The following is a 23,035-nucleotide window of genomic DNA, read 5'->3' on the forward strand; positions in this document are numbered from 1 at the left end:
AATAAATATTTAAGAAAGAAATGAAGGAAGGGATGGAGGGGGAGAGAGAGAGGAAGGAAGGAAGGAAGGAAGGAAGGAAGGAAGGAAGGAAGGAAGGAAGGAAGGAAGGAAGGAAGGAAGGAGAGGAAGAAAAGGCTGGCATTGGAAAACACTGGAAAAGCATGGTTCTGTTTGCTAATTGGAGGGGTGATAAAGTGTAGTCAGATGATCTCCAGCATCACTTTCCTTGTTCAACAGATGCTTCACTTCCAAAAGGGTCCTCACACCTTTACATTCCAGCTGTACTTCAGTCTCTGGCTCCGTAAGTTAGATTCTTCATTCTTGTGTACTTGTTTAGACCCATATGCATCTGTGCCACTAGGCCTCAAACAGCTCACTTTAACAAACAGAAGCTTCAGAAGACATGAATAGTATAGGAATTTAGCCCAACATTCAAGATATCCATTATGAAGACATCCCACATCAGAGTACCTGGGTTCAAGTCCCAGTTCCAGCTCCTGACACCAGATAGCTGCTAATGCAAATTCTGGGGGGCAGTGACAATTGCTCAGGTAGGATCCTTGTGGACCATGTGGGATACCTGGATTGAGTGCCCAGCTTGGGTCTCGTGGCCATTATGGCCACTTAGGGAGTAATTCAGTGGATGGAAGCGTATTGATATTCTCTGTCTCTTGCTGTCACTCCCTGGGCTCTATTGTTAAAGCACGGAACAGGAGAGGAAGGAGAGCAACAGGAAGCCCAATAAAGGTTCAGTTTGGATTCACCCTCACAAGAATCATGTGAGATTTTCCAGCAGTGGATCATGTCAACAGCCAAAAGGTTTCAGATATTGGGGCATTTCCTGTTACTAGGCCTACCTTGTACCTCACTCAGATCCCACTGGACCCAGAGCTTCCTTAACTTTCCCCCCAGGGTCCTCTAATGGTAGAAAGTAGCCTGGGTTTGGCTGTGAGCCTACTCTGCTCGATGTGAAATTTGCATCAGTGATCTCTGACTGCCTAGTTTGTAAAACCTTAAGTAAATTTTGAAAAACAATGTGCCCCTGAAATATCTAAAATAAATGTGTGTGGTGTTGTGTGTGTGTATGTGTATCCTACATTTAAAAGTTAGAAAAGATGCAATTTATGGATTACCATTGTCCATGTAAAAATACATGAAGAAGTTCTTTGAGGCTTAGAAATTTTTCTTGCTGAATTCGTATTTCCATTCCATTTCCCCCATAAAATTTGTCTTAAGGCTAGTGCTGTGGCTTAGTGAAGTAAACCACTACCAACAATATCAACATTCTATATATGCACCTGTGAATATGCCTGGGAGGACAGCAGAGGATGTCCCAAGTGCTTGAGTACCTACACACATATGGGAAACTAGAGGAGGCTTCTGGCTCCTTGCTTTAGCCGAACCCAGTCCCAGCCATTGCAACCATTTGGGCAGTGAACCAGCAGATAGAAAATTTCCCACTGTGCCCCCCCCCATAACTTTGCGTTTTTAATTAAATGAGTAAATAAATCTTTTAAACATTTTGGGGATGGTGCAATTACTCAGCTAACTCAGCTAGCTAATCCTCCTCCTGTAAGTACTGGCATCTCATATGGATACCGGTTCATGTCCCAGTGGCTCCACGTTTCATCCAGCTTCCTATCTGTGGCCTGGGAAAGTAGTGGAAAATGGTCCATAGCCTTGAGTCCTTACACCCACATGTGAGACCCGGAGGAAACTCCTGGTCCTTGGCTTCAGATCAGCTCAGCTCTGGCCACTGCAGCTACTTGGGGAGTGATCCAGTAGATGGAAGTTCTTTCTCTCTCTCTCCTCTCTATAGATCTGCCTTTCCATTAAAAATAGGTTATTTTTAAAAAAATAAATCATTTTATTCTTACTATTAAGTCAATTTCTCAGAAAAACTATCAAAGCATCATTTTTTTTTTAAGATTTAATTTATTTTATTGAAAAGGCGGATATACAGAGAGGAGGAGAGACAGAGAGGAAGATCTTCCATCTGATGATTCACTCCTCAAGTGGCTGCAATGGCTGGAGCTGAGCCAATCCAAAACGAGGAGCCAGGAGTTCTTCCTGGTCTTCCACGCAGGTACAGGTGGTCCCAAGTCTTTGGGCCATCCTCAACTGCTTTCCCAGGCCACAGGCAGGAAGCTGGATGGGAAGGAGAGCTGCTGGGAATAGAACTGATGACCATATGGGATCCCGGCGCGTACAAGGCAAGGACTTAACCACTACGCCATCACGCTGGGCCCCAGAGAATCATTTTAAACTTGTTATAAGAGAATCATTCCAGAGAAAAACATAATAAACATATTCTGTTGATAGAGGCATTTAACAGGAAGAAAAAATAGTAAGATATTAGGGTTTTTAAAATTTTTTAAAGAATAAGATTTTTTGATTCAAGATCAATAGACTCAATATAACACTGAAAGTTAAACAAGTGAAGTAAGTCAATATTCCAGAAGAGTTCTAATCGCATAAAAAAAATACACACCTGAAAGTTGATAGGTGTTTTTAGTAATGTTAGAATTGCTAAATATGTCCCAGAACACACTGCTGTTACCATTGCACACAAAAAGGTCTACTTTAGCCCAGGCCTGGAAGAGTAGCCCTTCTCACAATGCAATGTACTTTTGTTCTTAGAAGCCTTATATATCTATACATATACATACACATGCAAAATAAATATGTGTGTTCTTATAACTAAATGATTTTAAGTATTTAATTTTTATCCATATAGAATTGTAAGTATTTTTGACATATAGTTGATCAAAAAGTGAAAGAAACATTACATATCTTGCAATAGCTCTCTTCCAGCATGAGCTTGGAATTTTATTGGACATGTTTCTCTTAATGAGGTGAATAGAGTTGACTTTCATTCAACTCATTCATTTATCCCTGAATCAATATTGCCCTTTGCCATGGTGAGAAAGGAACTAATTATATATATTCTTTAGGATTTTAGAAAGATTTATTCTGTGTGAAAGGCAGAATTACAGAGAACAGGAGAGACAGTATGTGTATGTTGGAAAAAGAGACACAGAATAGATAAGAAATGAGAGTGAACTCACAGCCTAATTAAATTTATTAAATATTAATGAATTCAAAGAGGTGGCCAGCTACCAGCATGCAGATACAGTAGATGTATGACTGAGCCCACTCAGCAGACTGGGCTTTTGTAGTTGGTGTCTTGGATTCTCTGAGGGGTTGTGGAATTCCAAGAAATGGAGAGTGGGTGGGCCTGCAATGGTTTTCTCAGAGGCTTTTTGACTTTGGTAGACCTCAGTCCCTGAGGGCAAGGTAATTTGGGAGAAGTACAGGAGATGATGTAAGGGGGCAGGACAAGGCACAGGTTGGACTGGTTCTTTGGAATGCAAGCAAGGGTGGAGGATTCAAAGGTCATAGAGTTAGTGTCCTTGTCTCTTCTGAGAGATCTTCCATCTGCTGGCTTACTCTGCAAATATTCGCAATACCAAAGGAGGGTCCAGGCTAAAGCTAGGAACCAGGAGCCTCACCCAAGTCTCCCATATGGGTGCAGGGGCCCAAGGACTTGGGCCATCCTCTGCTGCTTTCCCAGGTACATTATCAGGGAGCCATATTAGAAGAAGAACAATGAAGATTTGAACCGGCACCCATGTGGGATGCTGGCATTTCAGGTGCTGGCTTATTCTGATACACTGCAATGCCAACCTCAGAGCTTCTTCTACTCTTTATTTATTTATTGTATATCTCCAGAATTTCCATCTGATTTATTTTATTTTAGAATTTTTATATTTTTACCAATATTGTCTATTGTCGGTATGTTATTTGAGTTCTATAGATATGGTTTCTTTAAGTTCTTTGAATATATTTTCTTAATTTTAAACTACTGTTTATGTATTTGAGAGACAAAGAAGTTTCAACCTCTTGTTTATATCCCAAGTCCCCACAACAGCACAGAGCCTGGCCAAGACCAAGATGAGAGAGGTCTACAATACAGATGGCCAGAACCCAGTGACTTTAAGCCATCACTACTGCCTCCCAGGATCTACCTTTATTGAAAACTAGAATCAAGAACTGGAGCCAGGCACTCAAATGGTGGGCACTTAGCCACTAGGCCACTTACCCACTCCCCTTTGAACATATTTTAAACAGAGATTTAAAGTCTGGATCAAGTAAACTTAATATGTGGACTTCTTCAGGGAATACCTATTGATTGCTTTTATTTTCCTTTAAGTATGGGTCATACTCCCTCCTTTGCATGTCTCACAAAGTTCTATTGATAGTTAGATGCCATAAATAATATAATGTGGCAGTTCTGGACATTAGATGATCCTACTCCTCCTTGGACAGCTAGATTTACAAGACTGTGTGTCAGCTTTACTATCTCCGTGAGCAGCTCATTCCCTAGCTTTTTCTGGTAGTCTTTTTGGTTAGTCCATTATCATCCTCAAACCCTTAGCCATTGCCTCAAGCAAGGGCAATATTGGCCAAGCCCTGGCTCTGATCTTGCCATGGGGATTGGCTTTTGCTGGGTTTCTCTCTCTCTCTCTCTCTCTCTCTCTCTCTCTCTCTCTGTCTCGGGTGGAAGAGTGGTTTAATTAAGCGGGCAGTTGCTCTCATTTTCTTTATTGAAGAAACCATCCAGGGCTTTGGTCAACTTGTCCTATAGGCTTCTCTGGTACCTGCAGCCTAAATATGACTCTTGAGTTAGGGGAAGGGCAGAAGGCCTCCAAGACCTTTGAGTTATAGCATGGAGTTGCCACCCCCTCTCTGTAACACGAAACCAGGAGCAGAGTTAAATCTCTGCTATTGTGGCATGGTGGGCAAAACTGCTACCTGTGACCTAAGAATCCCCTGTGGGTGTCTGTTCAAGTCTTGGGTGCTTCACTTCTGATCCAGCTCCCTGCTAATACACCCCGGGAAACAACAGAAAATTACCTTGCTTCCCCTGCAGGAGAGCCACATGGAGATCCTGGCTCCTGGCTTCTCTCTTGCCCAGTCCTGGCCATTATAATCATTTGAGGAGAGAATCTTTGTCTCTGGTCCTCTGTCTGTAACTCTGCCTTTCGAATAAACAAATCTTTGTGCAAAAAAGCAAAACATGTTATTGTAGATCCAGCTCTTTAGATGTCACAATTTATATTTTATGTGTATCTTTACCAGAAGTTTCCCAAAGATAAGATTATTTCTGGCTCTGTGGTTTTGTTTTTGCTTTTTCTGTTTAACCTTTTTCATTTTTTATTCCACCCACTCTTCACAGTTTCAATTCTTATGCCCTACTTCGTTCTCCTTTCTGATTCTGGACCTTTTACCCCTAATTAGTTCAGTTTCTTCTCTCTGTTCTGAAGTTGGATACATGGAATTTAAGTGTCAAAAACACTTTCTGGGGGATTGGAGATCCTCCAGAGGTACAGAGGGAAGGTGATGAACCCCGTCTGGTGGTTAGCCCAGGGCAGAGGAAAACTTTTTCCTCCCTATGTGGCTTCCCCAGGTAAGCACTTCTTCATGGATGGAATTTTTTTTTCAAAACCGGAAACCACACAGAAATGTTTAAACTTAATAAATATATCAGTGATAATGCTAAGCTAAAATTGCATGTCACAAAGTAATAATACTATATTGATTTTTGTATGTTTAAAACAACACCTGCACAGTCACTTACACATGTGCTAAAATGTTTTTCCACTATATTTAAAATGTAGGTGACACTTGCTATGGCTTGGATATGGATTACCCGCCGAGGTGTGTGTGAGTCTTGGTCTGCAGTGTGGCAATGGTGAATGGTAGAACGTTTAGGGGGAGGGGCTGCCGCAGGCAAGTGGGCAATGGGGAGAGCCTCCCAGGCTCTCAGGAGTGGATTGTTAGACAGTGAGGATTCAGTCTGTACAGGTTTATGTATGTGTGTGAGGCTATTTCTCTTTCTGCTTTTTTATTTTAAAACGTATTCATGTGAAAGACTGAATTGAGTTCTGTTTCTTCAAGCTTCAACTATTTGTTAAGTAATACTAAAAGAAATAGACTAAGGCAATACTAAGAGGCAGAGCGAGCATACGTAACTATTGGTTGGTTAACTCCCCAGCTAACAGGGCAACAGCCAGGAGCTAGAAATTAATCCAGGTCTTCTGGGGCTGGGTGGAGGAAGGGGCTCATAGCAGTTACCCAAATAATTCAACCATCACCACTGCCTCCCAGGATCTGCATAGCAGGAAGTTAGAATCAGAGGCAGAGCTGAAATCAAACCCAGGTACTCTGATCCAGGATGTATGTGCTTTAACTGCTAAGCTAATGGCTTGGTCCCTCTTTTTATTTATTTATTTTTTTAATGAATGAATAAAAACGGGAATAGGTGAAAGAAGTTTCTAAAATTAAAGACTGGGCTTTGCATTTCTTTATGATTCACATAGCTAACATGACAGTGGGCAACAACTGTTTAGAGTGTAGAAGTTTTACTGTGTTCTTAGGCTTACAGCCTTAATGAAATTCCATTGTTAAATTTAGCCTAGGTTGTCACAAATCACACTTTGATCAAAATAGTTGTCTGAAACTGGCTCCCTCATACTTTTTTTCCTGCCACAATCTTTGAAAAGCCAGATCCTTTTGTTTCTGTTCCAAACTCACTTCTCACCTTAACCTAAACACTGAGTGTCCCGTGCTTTAGTCTTTCATTTCTAGTATGGATTGAAAGGGGTCCAAATATGCCTTCCAAAATACCCCATTGTAGCAAAAGAATCATTCTGAGCCGAAGGCAGTTGAGAAACAAGAAAAACTCTCTGCCCACCACCTCCCCAGTTTTTTTCTGCTTTTTAAAAAAGATTTAGTTATTTTTATTGGAAAGTCAGATTTACAGAGAGGAGGAGAGACAGAGAGAAAGATCTTCTGTCCACTGATTGACTCCCCAAGTGGCCACAACAGCCAGAACTGAGCTGATGCAAAGCCAGGAGCCTCTTCCAGGTCTCACATGTGGGGGTGCAGAATCCAAGACCTTGGGCCGTCCTCAACTGCATTCCTGGGCCATAAGCAGGGAGCTGGACAGGAAGTGAGGCAGCCAGGACCAGGCACAAGCAAGGACTTTAGCCACTAAGCTGCTGTGCCAGACCTTTTTTTTTTTTTCCTGCTTTTGTAACAATCACTTAAGTTTCTATCTGTAAAGTTATCCCCATCTCTCACATCAGGAAAATGACTTAACCACTGTGGTGATGATGAACTCAATGAGTTTGCATAACAACCCTATCCATTCCTAATCATTTTCTTCCTAGGAGCTCACCTCTGCATTCCATTTCCTTTATCTGGTCACTTCTTCAGAATTCATTACCCTTTATTAAAATAGTACTTAAGCCCAAGTCTAGATACCTCTGCAGGGTTCTCACTTCTTTTCAGTGACCATGTACCCATGTATGGAAGAATACTGAAAAACTTACTATGTTTTTTCTGCTCACCTGTATTTTATTGATTTAATTTGTAGTCTCCAATTAAAAGATATAAGAGAATAGAATAAAATAATTTTTCCTCATATCTCCATTCTAGAATTAATTTCTTAAATAGGAATTATTACAATCTCATATCCAATTTACATTAAGCTTCTGTCATTCATTTGGTCATTGTTGACATTTTAAAAATACATGTAGACCAGTGCAGTAGTCTAGTGGCTAAAAATCTCGCCTTGAATGTGCTGGGATCCCATACGGGCGCTAGTTCTAATTCTGGCAGCCCCACTTCTCATCCAGCTCCCTGCTTGTGGCCTGGGAAAGCAGTTGAGGATGGCCCAAAGCCCTGGGACCCTGCACCCACATGGGAGACCCAGAAGAGGCTCCGGGCTCCTGGCTTTGGATTGACTCAGCTCTAGCCATTGCAGCCACTTGGGGGCAGGGGTAAATCATCAGACAGAAGATCTTCCTCTCTGTCTCTCCTCCTCTCTGTATATCTGACTTTCCAATAAAAAATAAAATAAATCTTTTTTTAAAAAATACATGTAGATCAATGGCTTTCTGCCTTCCTCTGTGCCGAGGATCTGGAAATAAGAAAACTGAGAAGAAATTCACCTCAAATTAATGTCTCAAGATGTGAAGGGCAGGAATGAATACCTATAGAAATGAATAAGTGGTCAAGGGGAGAAGGGCAAGTTTTTGTACTTAGAGACATTAGAAAAGGCGTCCCATAGGAAAGAGCTCACAGATAAAGCCCTTACAATGAGTGGGCATTCCCAAATTGGTGGGACAGGGGAAGGGGAGCCACTGAGGCAGAGGAAGTCAGGTGAGCCCACTTTTGGAGTGCTTGCAGGTGGGGAGCTGCCAAGAGTGCGTCATCCCTTTATCTTTCACGTATCTGAAAGACTGTTGCGGCAGGCTGCAGGAATGGCGTCAAATTCCAGCTGCTCTACCATTTATGAACTGCATGAACCTTGGCCAGGGGAGGTCATTTCTCCTCTTGGGCCTTCAACTAAAAACGGAGATAGGAACTAAACCGATAGTATTGGACTGGTGTGAGAGTTACATGAACTCAAGGCCTTTACAACTGTTTCTAGTACCATTTAAGTTGTTTGGTTCTTTTTTGTTGTTTCATTTTTCCCACTTTGGACATTTGTGCAAATATGTATATTTTTATGTGACTGCTTTTGGTCAATGTTATGCTTTGAAATGCATCAATATGGATACAGGCATCTGCAATTCATTTCTTAGTTACCTTCTTAGTTACCCGTTAAGTGTATATGCCACATCACTCTAAGGTAATTGTAAACTTTACAAAACAAGAACCCTGGTTCTATATTCCTTGATTTCAAGAAGTTCTTAGTGGTACTTGTAATTTGTTCTGTGAAATGGTTTGCTATGTTTGTAAGATATCTAAATTGGAGAAGAAACTGATGGAGACTTAGTAAGGCTATTGACATTTTGTTCAAAGCATGGTGACTGATCATTTTCAATCTCCATCAAAGCTTTAATCACAAAAATGCACTAAACTTCTGCATGAGACACTTAAGTTGAATAATTACAACTGAGTGTTTAGCTTGTACCACATGCTGTGCCAGCTCCTTTACATGAATCATCCTACCTAAACTGCAGAACAAGCTAAATGGCAAGTGTATTTTTTGGGTGGGGCCACCACAACAGGGTACCACAAGTTGGATACCCGACATAGAAGTCTATTGTCTTACAGGTCTGGAGGCTACAAGTGCAAGAGCAGGCTGTCGGCAGAGTTGGCTCCTCCAAGGGATGTGAGGAGAAGCTGTCCCAGGCTTCTCTCCTACCTGCTGGTAGACTAGCTCTAGTCTTGGTTGTTCTTGACTTGTAAATCTTTGCCTTCATCTTCAGGGTTCTCCCTGCCTGTATCTTTTTCTTCTTTTTCTTTTTCTTCTTCTTCTTCTTCTTCTTCTTCTTCTTCTTCTTCTTCCTCCTCCTCCTCCTCCTCCTCCTCCTCCTCCTCCTCTTCCTCTTCCTCTTCCTCTTCCTCTTCCTCTTTTTTTTTTTTAACAAAGAAGCTTGTTCTATTGGATTAAGAACCCACCATGCTCCAATTCAGCTGATATAAGCTCATCTTAACGAACTACATCTGCAATGACCTTTCCAAGTAACACATTCTAAAGTATAGGGATTAGAGCTACAACGTGTGATTGATTGTAGGGAAAGAGGAAGAACACAATTTTACCCATTTAAAGATAAGGAAACAGACTTAGACAGGTTATATTATTAGTCAGTTGAAGTGGCTGGGGCGCTAGGGTTCACATGCTAGCTCCTGATGACTCTGAGATGGGAGGGAAAGAAGGTGGTTTAGGGCAACACAATAACCTGGACCATTAGCAGCTGCCCTGCAAAGCTGTTCAGACAAGGAATGATGGGTTAACTCTGTAGTTAGATAAATCTGCAGCAGTTTTAGGAAGTTATTCAAGCTCTTTTTTACTTCCTCTGTAAAAATGGGTTGATGGAAGCCACTTCATGAAGCTGTGAAGAACAGGACAATGACTGAGAAACAGAATGATGCTCACGTTGACACCTATGTTTCTATTCAGCTGCATGGCGAGATCTTCTAGTCAATATCCAGAGTCTCACATTTGGGCCCCTTTTAAATTTCATTTATGCCGTTAGTGCAGTTCTTGACCAGATATATCATCCAGGCAGGAATCAAAGCGGAGAAAGGTCACTTCTGGGCAAGCAGTGGTATTGGTACCTGCCACTGGGCACTTCTACTGTCCCATGTGCTGCAGGAAGGATGCCAAGCCTGCTCCTCAGACACCAAAACAGCAAAACCCTGCAATAGCCTCTAGTCAGGCAAGGCACCAAACACTACACCTATTTCCAAGATTTCCCTGAAGAAGGACTCCTGCCATGGCTAAGACCCACTGTGCATGCTGGCAGGACCCAGGCTGTGCCATCTTTAGGAAACTCCGCAGCACCTGACACAGGAGCAAATACCCTTGAGTGTTCATTTGGCCTCAAGTGGCTGTTGTTGACTTCCTCCAGGGTGATCCCTTGAGCCCCACAATCTTGACTCCCCTCCGGGAGAAGCTGGGGCAAGTTCCAGGGCATAGTTGCAGGAGGTGGGGACCTGCAGGTTCTCAGTTTGAAGGGCAGCACTAGAGTCTCCTGAAAGCCACGCCACAAATGAAGTTGCAAGGAAGAAGCATTTTCTGAATATCGCATTTCCTGAGCTACTTAATTGTCCTGCGGACACACTGCAGCCACGTGTTCATGCAGCAGGTGGAGTTCAGCACAAGGCGCTCACGCCTGCCTTTCATTCAGTGGCTGCCCGTCCCTTTCACGGGAGCTGCGTTTTGATCACACCGTCCTCTTTCTCCTTTCGCAACAAATTCTAATGTGTCAGACTTAGTATTCTGAAATGGAAGCTCTCCATGCATTGATTTAATCAAGCTCAAGAGTGCCTACATGGATATGTTCGATTTGGTTTCAATGCTGTGAAGTTTCCGCTACTCAAATGCAAGAGGTTCAAAAAGGAAAGAAAAACAAGTTACCGAGTGAAATAAAAGCCCGGGTCCTGCCAGTGCCTGCGGAGCCTGAGCAGTGAGTGGCTTGCTTTACTTTCAGATAAATTGTCATTGAAGCAAAACCCAGATAGGGGAAATGTGAACCTCCTCTCTTTCAACGCTACCCATTGTGTTCAAATTCATAAGCAAGAAAGCTAAGAGCCATCCCCGCCCCCCCGCCGCCCGCCCTTTCTCTTTAAGAAAATATGAAAGTTGGTGCTTTGAAACAGAATTCACTGCACTCAAAACTTTGAGTGATAACTGCATTCACATCCAACCGGATCTGCAGCCGCTTTCCAAAAAGTTCTTTCTTCTCAGCGGTGCGAATTAACCCACCTGGCACTCGCTCTTCTAAAGAGAAACCTGTTCCTATGAATGAAGCTGCTTTGCTGGGGCTCATGCGGAAGCTGCCCTCCCCGAGGGCTTGGGCAAAGCAGGCAAAGGAAGCCACCGGGGAGGGAGCGCCACGGCCGGCTGCCGGTGGAGGCTGCCCTTGGCTGCAGCTGCAGGTGCTCGGCACTCGCTGTCCTGCCCAAGATGCAGTCTCTGGATGCCGATGAGCTCATGGTGGATGAAGAGGATGATATTTTCGGTGAAGGTAAATGCGTCTTTCTGGCAGGAGCCATTCAGCTCTGCTTAGCTTTGTTTGGACGCTGCGGGAAGTTTAGGCAAGGACTTGGGTGTTCTGAACTGAGCAGAAACAGCACTCAATGAGGTGGGCAATGTGGGTATCGGACTGGGCTCCCAAGGATTACAAGGCAAAGGGTAAGATTAGGGAGTGGAGTGGGTTCTCCAATACTTAAAGTCATGCCTTGGTAAAGATTTACTCAAGGCAGACTGATGGAATTGCGACTCCTTATGAAGGACTAAACTATTGTAATAATATGGGAAAAATCAGTCCAGGGGGGTGGGAACTTGGTGGGGGGAAGGGGAATCCCAGACCCTATGTACCATAAATTTTTTTTGAAAGATTTTATTATTATTGGAAAGCCGGATATACAGAGAGGAGGAGAGACAGAGAGGAAGATCTTCCATCTGATGATTCACTCCCCAAGTGAGCCTCAACGGGCCAGTGCGCGCCGATCCGAAGCCGGGAACCTGGAACCTCTTCCGGGTCTCCCACACGGGTGCAGGGTCCCAAAGCTTTGGGCCATCCTCAACTGCTTTCCCAGGCCACAAGCAGGGAGCTGGATGGGAAGTGGAGCTGCTGGGATTAGAACCAGCGCCCATATGGGATCCTGGTGCGTTCAAGGCGAGGACTTTAGCCGCTAGGCCATGCCGCCGGGCCCTATAAAATTTATATATACAAAACATTTAATCAAGGTAGAAAAACAGTCCTAAATCTTTCTGCAGTTTCTCTCCTGTGCTGTCTTGTCTGTGGGATTAGACACCTCTCTCAGGCGCTGGCTCTCTCCCTATCTGAATCCAAATCTTTCCCTCTTTGGCTCTTCCCCACACTTATTGGCAGTCAACTCTCTGGAGTTCCCCTCCCTGTCCTTGTTCTCCCAGGCAGGGGTGCCGAAGTCCTGGGAGTTTCCAGGAAGTCTACTGATACCACCTCATCTTCCACTTACACTTCACTCTCCTGTCAGTTGCCACTGCAGTGGGGCTTGACTGGAAGGGCTGTGATTTTGAATGATTAGTAAGCTATGAATATGTTCTTTCCCTGCTGCCCATGAGACTGGGTTCTTCGCAAGATCTTTTCTCGTATTTGCAACTGAATAAATAATTGGCAATCTGGACTATGGGTCTTCATGACTTGGCTAATTTGCATAGGCATCCAATGAGCAGTTGGAAAAAATTCTATCAAGTAACTTCAAAGGAACAGTAGTAGTAAGTGTATATATGTGTGTGAATAACTCAGTCATATAAGAGCATTAAAGAAAGATTTAAAGATCTTATATAGTAAGAATCCCTTGGAAACTGGTTATCTAGACAATGCGATCACTGTCAATATTTTATGTCTATCCACTATTCTAGACATACACATATTGAAAGTCATAATTTTGGTTTTTATCACAATTTAAGTTGCTTCGAGCACATCTGCTTAAGGAAGTTTCTCAGTCTGCTGCTTTACTTTGATGGCAGGCATGTAGAGCTATCAGGACTTTGAAATTCAGTCTTAGGATGAGATCTTCAGCTCTCACTTCTACTTGAAGATGTTTTCTCTAGTTTTACCCTTCTAGATACTAACTCCTGGTAGAGTTTACAGAATAGAAAAATAAGCCTGCACCAGACAACTTAGTAATTATTCGCCTGACCCTCCCTCAAGGCATGGGATTCCAGGTCTCCCAGCCCACATTTCTTGTATACAAATTTTGCTTCTTTACACCTGACTGGGGTGCTAAAACAGTGCCACCTACAGACTGAGGTGGCACCCTGCATCACATGTGGCGCCACCCTGAAGGGAAGCCATAAGCTCACCAGGCAGGCTCGGTCAACCTGCAGGATCACTCTCCTTAGCATCCAGAATTATGCGGTGATTATTTTAACCTGAACAGCCATGGTGGCAAGTCAAGCTGGAAGACAGACGAATTCTGGTGCTGCCTTGCAGTAGCAACATTTCCTCAGTCGTGTATTGGGTCAGCCATTACTGTTTGTATCAAGCTCCAGAGTGATGGTCACCGCCCTTTCCAAATGGGCCACTTTACTGGATCCTGGAGATTATAGAGAGACTTCTCCCAAGGCCGATATTCAGTGTGTCTTCACTCAACTTTCAGTCATGCATGGCTCGTGTTTGCTAATTGAGAGACAAGCTTACCCAGTTGGTACCTGCTCTTAACCTTACAAGGCTATGTCAGCTCCCTGTTCTTCCACTTACCCTAAAGGAAAGAACAAATTTCACAGGGCAGTGTGCTGATTAAATATTGCTATACACAAAGTCCTTAAAATAATCTTTAAAACATGGCAAAGACTCAGGAGATATGAATTTCTGCTGTATGTATAAATATGAGTTTATAAAATTGTTATGATCAGAGGGAATGCAGCAATTTATTCACAAGCTTGGTAGATTCAAAGTAGAATTATAAGAAACTTTTAAGAGGCTTAACATGGTAGAAACAGCACCTTGCCCTTGCCTGGTGTACAGCCTCTGAGCTTCATTTTTCATCAAAATTGGAAGTGTTAATTATACACGCTCTGAGATCACGTTTTGTAAAATCCCAGTATCCTACTTCATCTCTGTAGAGTGACATGTGAGCATGCTTTCAAAAGTTAGTGGAAAATGGAATTAGAAGAGTGAGTCTGTGTCCGTCTAACTTTCTAAATTCAGGCATACTTTTTTTTCATGATATGTGCTTTTTATATTTTGTGAAAAAAAATTCTACCAAAATAAGCTCATACTATTATTTTTGTTTTTCCATGAACTTTTGGTGGAGCTCCAGGCTGAGTTCCTGGAAGAACTCATGCTTGTTGCCTGCTCCATCTGTGCTTCCACTCACTTAGTCCCCAAGAACGCAGGAAGCTGCTGGTTTAATGAATGTCCCTCACCATAACCCTAACCCAAGACCCAGGGCCTGGCTAGTAGGATACTATATTTGCTTGTTGTCAACACATTTTTATAGACTCCTTTTCTTCTAGTAAGAACATAGGTTTAGGAACCAGATTCTTTTGGTTAAAACATACAAATGTGAATTATTTTGATATATATTATTTTAGATACACCATGGGCCACATAAAGATCTGGAATGAAAAAAAAAAAGCCATGCTTGCTATGTGCTTTGGGATGGCCTGTCTGAGCTGCTTCCCACTGGAGCTAGTGTCCTCTGTGGTTCAAGACAATGTCGAAATGCACAGAACCAAACGGTGCGTGTGTGTAACCTTGGTTCTGTTTTACAGCAGGCTGACATGTTATTGGAGAAGGCAACCACAGATGTCAATATTCATTCTCTCTCTCTCTCTCTCTCTCTCTCTCTCTCTCTCTTTTCTATACACAAACACACACCCTTAAGCTTGTTTTTCCAAACCCCTCTACCAACATCATGTTATTTAGAAAATGATTACTAGCAGGGAGATTTACTCTTTCTGGGAAAAAATGATTGATTTGATTACATTTGCTAAAAAACAACAACAATTAGAATCACAAGCTCTTTTCCTACTGCTATTTCAAAGCTAGCAAATTAAAAGGCTTTCATTTGTTTTGTCCCATGTAGTCTTTACAGCCAGTCTGATGCTTGTTGGTGGAAACAGTTGGATGGGTGCTGATGGGGGTGAGAACCGCAACAGTGATGATGATGGGAATGAGTGGGAAAAAAAATTAAAAAGGCCTTGCAGAGTGGAGGCCTCAGCCAGCCTTGAAAAATAGCACAACAGAATTCCTGGGTGGGCAGAAACAGTTGGCCAGGTGGTGGTCAGTATTGTAGCAGCCAGAATATCTCCCTGGCAGCAGGTCAAGCTGTTATTGTATCTTTCCCAAGCCACCAGAGTCTTTCCTCATTACCTGCATTTTAGCTCTGCTTGGTAACCTGTTACCAAATGCAATGATTAGAATAATTTAAAAAACCCAAGTTCAAAATGTGTGTGCAAAGTACTTCTCAGGCTCTTATATTCTTGGCACATTTACCCATCTTTTAAGATGTTACTAAAAGGAAGGGAAAAAGAAAAGGAAATTCCAAGCTTTTACCAGATTTTGGAATGCCCCCCAGACCTGGGAGAGAATACTTCTACTCCAAAAGGCTGCCTGGGATCATGGTTTCACCTCCTTGAGAAGGAAACCCTTTTGGATGGAGATGGCCTGGCAAGAAAAAGTCTGCTTGACCACCAGCTGCCTGTCATTCCTTAAGAGTAAACAGATGGACCTGGTGGCGTGGCCTAGCAGCTAAAGTCCTTGCCTTGAACGCACCGGGATCCCATATGGGCACCGGTTCTAGTCCCAGCAGCTCTGCTTCCCACCCAGCTCCCTGCTTGTGGCCTGGGAAAGCAGTAGAGGACGGCCCAATGCTTTGGGACCCTGCACCCTGCTTTGGGACCCTCCACCCATGTGGGAGACCCGGAAGAAGTTCCTGGTTGCCGGCATCGGATCGGCACAGCACCAGCCATTGAGCTCACTTGGGTAGTAGTGAATCATCAGATGGAAGACCTTCCTCTCTGTTTCTCCTCTCTGTATATCTGACTTTGTAATAAAATAAATAAATCTTTAAAAAAAAAGAGCAAACAGATGGGTGGACAAAAATGCCACTCCTTTTGAACCAAACCTCTCCTTTCCCCAAGCCACAGGGTTAACACTCTTCTCAGCTCACAGAGAGAAGGAGAACTGAAGAACACTAATCAGAACTGGAAGTGTCATTAAGATAGACGCCTACTTTTTGTCCTTCTCTGTAGACAGCCTACAAACACCAAATGAGTGCCTTTTTAAAAGAGCTAAGTTTAAAGAGCTCTGTGTCATAACCTGGGGTGACGATGGTGTATACTAAATTACATGTGCCCCTTCCAAAATTAGAAGGAAGTAGAAAGGAACGAAAAGAGATTTGACTAAGACTCTAAACAAAACCAACATATTCTGGAAGGCAGACTGGTTTAGCAAGACTCTCCACAGAAAGAGTAAGAGAAACGGGTGTAAAAACAGACGCACCGTGGCCAGAGGAAGGTGTTTTCTGTTTCATTATGCTGCATCACAGATAAATGCAGACTTGCTGTTTGACTTTGTTAAGTAGTTCTCAAAAATCACCTGGACCCGAGTCAGGGAGCAGCAGCCCTCATTTCCTGGGTTGGAAAGACCTGACTGCTGCCTGTTTTCACAATCTGCCGGGTTTGTTTAATTTCCACCTCTGGGTTCTTGGAGCAGGGCTTTGCTTGGGAGTCATTTTCCTTGGTTTCTTCATCCCGAGGTCTGGAGCAGATACAGGACTCCCATAGTAATTCATGTCCGGGTGAGCTCTGCCTGGGATTACTGAAAGCATTCTCTTCCCATAGATGTCTAGGAAGCTTGCTTTGGCTGGTGCCAAAGAGGTGGTGTCATGTGAGGGGCACAGACTAAAATAGCACAGTGCACTAAAGCTATGCAGCCTGTCGGTCACCAGTCCACCAGTCTACCCCTCTGATTTACGACCTCCAGCGACCTCACCGTGACTTATGTATATTAGACTGATGCCAAAAGGGACCCAATAGTACAAGGAAAGCATTTCAAATGTTTATTTGGATATGTCTATGAGCAGCAGCCAGCTATGTCTTCATCTTTCAGAAATATACTACAATGTGTCTTTTTAAGCTACAAAGTGAAAAAAGGTGCATATCCATTGTATTTGTCACAATTTTAAAAGAAAAAGGGGAGAAGCGTGTCGTTGTTGTGACTAAAACACTGAAATCAGTGATGAGGCTTGCCTTGTCTGCCTCTTCGTTTTGCTGGAGCCAACATGCTTGCTGTAAAGGAGACGTGACTTATCCAGTTAATTGTACTGAGTGTGTTTTAATGTGTTTGGCATGTGTCAGCTTGCTCAACTTCTCATTCATTTTTGATTGGCAAACTCCTACCTGGGATTGTTTGCCAAAAGCTGTAACATTTAAGATACTTAAAATTATGCTGACTTCAGGAGAGTTTTTAAAGATGGAAAAGATATTAACTGGACCAAATTGAAATGACTGTTTCGAGTACCAGAAGAGGGACACAGAAAAGTAAGAAAAGAAGGAGGGAAAAAAAAAGTTAGTGAATAACCCTGGCCTGGGAAAATAGATGAAAGTGAAAGGAAAAATGCAAGTGCTAAAGAATGCTACACGTTCTTGTAGTTCCTCGCCGTGGAGAGTATTCCAGGCTCTAAGCTAGGCTCGTTTGCGAGGCGGCTGAGTATGGGTGTGTTCTGCTGAATATCATGGTGCTGGTTCGATAGCCTCTGCGCACCCAAAGTGAAAGGTGGTACACCGGGAAGCTGAACAGCTCCATATCTATGGATATGCCCGTAAGTCTCACAAGCTGAACAAGCCCTCTGTGCTGTGTACACAGAAGATGTCCATTCATCATATAGCATACCCATTTGAAGAAGAAAACAGCCTACTTGATATAAATAACCTTATATATTTTTAAGGGATAGATTTTAACCCAGTGTTAGAATCAACAGGCAGATAGAATGGCAGATTCTACTCCAGAAGGTAAATGAATGATTATTTATTTGTATTACCATCCTTCTTTCATATATGCTTTTTTTACCCCAAAATTTTCCTTGCCTCAACTTTGTGTCACAAAAGCTTAAGGCAGAAGATACTTATGGAGGTGGATACAATGTAAAAAAAACTTTGGAATTTAAAATGGGAACTTGAGGAAGCTGAGAACTTTTGGGGAGGGCAAGGTGTTTCTTTTCTTGGCCGAAAGAGAGAAACACTTGTGTTCAGTGTGCAAGGATGCTCATTAACATTAACCTAGTGGATTCAGAGGAAATCCTGAAGGCAGTACATCTCTTCCGTATTACAGGTTAGCCCTAAAAAGGAATCATTTTAAGTGTTAAAAAATAAGTGCCTAAATTCCTCAAAGTTACGTAGTTTCAGTATTCCTTTCTCACTACGTATTTTTCCTTCTGTGCCTTTGGATTATTAGGAGTTAAACGTTTCACTAAAAATTTATACACTGCAACTCAAACTGCAGGGGGAGACCCTTTTTCCTGAAAAAAATATTCTAAGTCATTCTTTCAGTGGAAGAAGGAAGGAGCTGAAAAACAAGAAGAGAACCCCTCTTCCAGCTCACACATTGAGCAGCTAGCTGAGCCGTTGGATATGTTTTTAATTCATGTAAAGCAGACTTCAAAGGCCCTGAGAGGAAATGAAACAAGCAAACACTTTCTATCATGGGATTTTTCTATTAACAATAAGCACAATGCGTGGATAGAGTGGTATTTAAAGAAAATGTGTCAAAGACTCAAATATTACAAATATGAGGAGTCTTCACAAAGTTCCTGGTAATATATATGATGAAAGTTTATATTTACAGGGATTTCAGTACTTTTTGCGCAAGAATAACATTATCTTTGAATTCCATTTTTCTAGGTTTTTTTTTTTTTTGAAGATTTATTTATTTGTATCTGAGAGGCAGATTCACAGAGAGAGATGAAAGCGAGAGAGAGAAAAAGAGATCTTTCATCCACTGGTTCACTCATCAGATGATTGAAGCTGGCAGAGCCAAGCCTGTCTGAAACCAGGAGCTTCCTCCAGCAGTCCCATGTGGGTGCAGGTTCCCAAGGACTTGGGCCACCCTCTGCTGCTCTCCCAGACCGTTAGTAAAGAGCTCCACTGAAAGTGGAGCAGTCAGGACATGAACTGTCACCCATATAGGCTGCTGCCCTGCAGGTATAGGATTAGCATACTAAGCCACCATCCCAGCCCCTACAACATTTTTAAAGTACCCTTGTAAGACAGCTGTCTTCAGATAAATTACATGTCTAAAAATGTTACAGGGGTAAAAAACTCTCCTCCACCCACTGATTTATCCACAAAGGTGTGTAAGAATATGCGTGGGGTGACATGTGCTGCAGCCCCCAGTTCATTTCCATTAACATCTCTAACAGCTGAAAAATAATTTAAAAGTTCAAATCTTAACCAAAAAAAAATTTTTTAAAGGAGTTTTAAAGAACTATTGATGTTGAGTAGTCTTGAAGTCTACACTATGAATCGAAAATCACATTCGTGTTCTTCCAGAGTGGGGCCAGACCTCCTGACTAGGTTGCTCTCCTGAGTATTTGGATACAGAAATTCTGAGCCACTGCTGTTTTTAATCTTTGACTCTTACCGATCAGTTTTCTAGAACGATGAACATTAGAAGTACACTGAGCAAATTGTTTCACCTCACAATGGGATCAATGGATTGGTTGTTTGACTTCACGCAAATTGCCTAGCCCCTCTGAAGCTTTTCCCACATGGCAATGACGATTACAATGATGGTAGTGATGATGATATTGATATGAGGATGTTGGTGGTCATGATGATGGTGGTACTGATGATCGTGGTGCGTTGTGGTGGCAGTAATCACAGTGAAGATGATGAGGGTTGGATCGTGACAGGAATGATGATGGTGGCAGTGGTGGTGACGGTGATAGCCGTGGTGAAGTCAGTATTGGTGATGGAGATCATGGTGGTAAGATGATACGTAATACTTCTGATAAAGATGATGCTGATGCTTGCCTCCTCAAAATTGGCTGAGGTTTAATGGAGATCATGTTTAAACTCACTGAAAATCATTGCGGGTTCAATACATAAGTGCCACTCATTATCCAACTGTGATTTTTCTCAGCTGTCTCCCTTCTCCTAGTCCTTGTCAAAAAACTAGAACGAGCTGGCTTGATCAAAGACGCAAGCTGATTAGAGCAAGGCTGTTTTCCTAGGAACACTAACTTACTTCTGGCTCATGAATTAGCAAACCTGGCTGCCATGTGACCAAGGCAAGGCTCTAAATGACCCCACTACTTGGTATAGAACAAGGGCCTGATTTCTTACACATGTTAATCAATCTATCCTCCAAAACTTTCTTGGATATCAAAGAGCCATCCATGCTATGGTGGTTTTCTTGTAGAGTGGGGCCGCTTGCTTCGTCCAGGAATGTTGTCAGTGAACCGCATCTTTGGCCATGTGCAGGACCTATTTCCTGAATAAATATTTACTTACAGTAGATACATCCCAGTTACTGCCTTCCACTGTCACCACTTCACAAAATTCCTTTAAAAGTAATTTCTGAGAAAGGCTAACCTTTCACAATGCTAAAATAGTTCTGATCTATAGACAGCACCCACTGAAAACTTTAAATATAAGTTACAGCATTTTAGGACAGTAAGTAAGATTTTGAATGTGGCCTCTACAACAGCCCGTTTCTGTGGCATTTTGGTTTTGCTGTTACTTCCTTTGCTTTCTAAATATTTTCAGTGGTTAAACCTCCTAGAGGAAATCACAATAACTCATGTATGTGTATTTTGTATAAATATATTAATTGTACACAGATGTACAGGAAGATAGGCATTAGCTCATCTGCTTAATGATAACATTACACAGAACAGAGAACAAATGAATAGAATCAAGTCCCTGTGAATTAATCAACAAGTATTTATTGAGCACTGTTCATAAACGTTATAACCAGAGCACATGACTGCAAACAGGACCAGCCATGGTGGGATGTGCCAGGAACGGGCCAACCCAAATCCTGCCCAATCCGAGAAGGAAATCAGTGAAGGGTGAGAAGCTTCCTCTTCTATCTGTGGTAAGACATGTTGTCATGTACAGCATGCGCTGCGATGCAGAAGACGGGGGAGGGGGAAAGCCTCTGGGTTTTCCCAACCTTGATGCCACACCCCCCAAACCAGGGGTTTATGCCATTATTGCCCACTGGGTGATGCTGGGACCTGAATCCAGAGAAGTCAGTAGCTCTCCACACGTCTCTCAGTCTAGCCAGCAAGTTAAGACCAGTTTTTATGGGCAGACATTTACAACTGATTGGGTTATCTGGATCACTAGCTTTGAACCCTAATTAAACAAAGTTCTATCACAAAGAAATAGGGATTTAAGTTTTGTCCTTAATATACCATTGTTACCAAAAAATGCAGTACTCAATTATCATTGTAAGTTTAACTTTGTCAATGAAACAATTTGTGAAATTTTCTTACTACCTAAGATGTTTATGTACTCCCTGATTCCATAGAGGAAAACTTTGCCAGCCATCAGTCTAAGTCATCAACTTCCAAGTCAAAATGATTTCCTCTGATCGCTGAGTGTTTCTTAACTGTCTCTTCCTCTAGTTCCTCTTTTCAGGAAAAGGATGGTCTTATTATTAAATCCTCAACTATGAGGGAATGTATCCCCTCCTATGACTATTTAATCATCTCTTAAGGAAGATATATGCTACATTGCATGGCATTGCAGCGCCAGTTAGAAGGATAAACATAGTGGGCTGAAAGAGAAAGCCCTGAGAGGGGAAGAGAGAAAACCTCACTCAAGGGAAGAATCACAGTAGGACCAAGAACCCATTCTCCTAACTCATGGCTGGATTAGCGGGAAGAGGCTAGCACACAGGGAGCATCCCCTCCCAGTTTTTCCTCTGCATCATTTCAAGGAAGAGGGACTCCACTTCCCATCTGACTCTGCAGATACACTTGTCTCTGAAATCTATTTGAAATCCTTGGACCTCCTCATGAGGAATGACTAATATGCAAGCGTGACTCAGGGCTGTTGTCCTGGCTTTTCCTGACACACGGACAAGTCCCCCGTTCGCTTGGGAATGGTGGTGCAGGCCTGAGGGAACACCTCCCAGAGAAACCACAATTGGACAATACATTACCTTTATGTTCGAAGATTACATGGGATTAACAGAGCTTTGATCATCCCTTAACCACACTGGCTCTTGTGCACTTCCCTGCGTCTGTAAGGCAGAACAGCGTGTGTCTGCTCAGCCTGAATATTAATTCAAGAACAAGGAAGCTTTTTCAAATCCAGCACAACAGGAGAGCACTATAAGTGCTGCCACACCCCCATGCACATTTAGCAGATTGGAGGGAGAGTGGGGGTACTCGCTTCAGGTTGCTAAGCATCAGAAGAAGCAGGAATGTTTAGCTCTGTCAGTTGTCTGAGAAATTCTGACTTGCTGGGCGGATGGGGAGGCAGGGGGAAAGCAGGAAGGGTTGGTTGGAGGGGCAGAAGGGCGGTGGCGGCAAGTAGGGATCCTGCTACTCGTGTGCACTGTTGGACGGGAATGTGAACTGCTACAGCTGCTATGGAAAATAATATGGCATTCCTGAATAAAAACTAGAAGAGCACTATGATCCGGTTATTCTGAATACCAGACCAAAAGAAGGAGTTTTGAAAAAGTAGATGAAACCTGGATTCATGCCATCATTCAGTTAGCCAAAATTAACCGCAAGGCGAAAGAAAATCAGACTTCCATCGATGGAGGAACATATATTCAAAGTAATGTATATACACACAATGGAATATCAGTCAGTCTTGAAAAGGAATGAAATTTAAAGACACACTACAACATGGATAAAACTTAAAAACAAAGGGCTAGTATTGTGCCATAGTAAGCAAAGCCAGTATCTAAGGTGCCAGCAGCCAATATAAGTGCTGGTTCTTGTCCCAGCTGTTCACATCCCATCCAGTGTCTTGCTAATGGCCTGGAAATAAAAA

At 42.6% G+C, this 23,035-nt stretch overlaps 1 protein-coding gene across 4 annotated transcripts in view; it reads left to right on the forward strand.

Moving 5' to 3' along the window:
* Positions 1 to 23,035, forward strand: part of RIPOR2 (RHO family interacting cell polarization regulator 2) — a 218,556-nt gene that overhangs the window by 96,091 nt on the left and 99,430 nt on the right. The window contains exon 1 of one of the 4 annotated variants that reach the window (XM_058667377.1): positions 11,198 to 11,549. The exons of 1 other annotated variant lie outside the window; for it this stretch is intronic. In XM_058667377.1, the coding sequence (XP_058523360.1) occupies positions 11,327 to 11,549 (223 nt within the window). In that variant the 5' untranslated portion in view covers positions 11,198 to 11,326. Of the gene's footprint in view, positions 1 to 11,197; positions 11,550 to 23,035 lie in introns of those variants that run through there. 2 more of the 4 variants (XM_058667360.1, XM_058667357.1) reach the window with 2 other exon arrangements.

Source organism: Ochotona princeps, chromosome 1, assembly GCF_030435755.1.
Source record: "Ochotona princeps isolate mOchPri1 chromosome 1, mOchPri1.hap1, whole genome shotgun sequence".
Lineage (NCBI taxonomy): Eukaryota > Metazoa > Chordata > Mammalia > Lagomorpha > Ochotonidae > Ochotona > Ochotona princeps.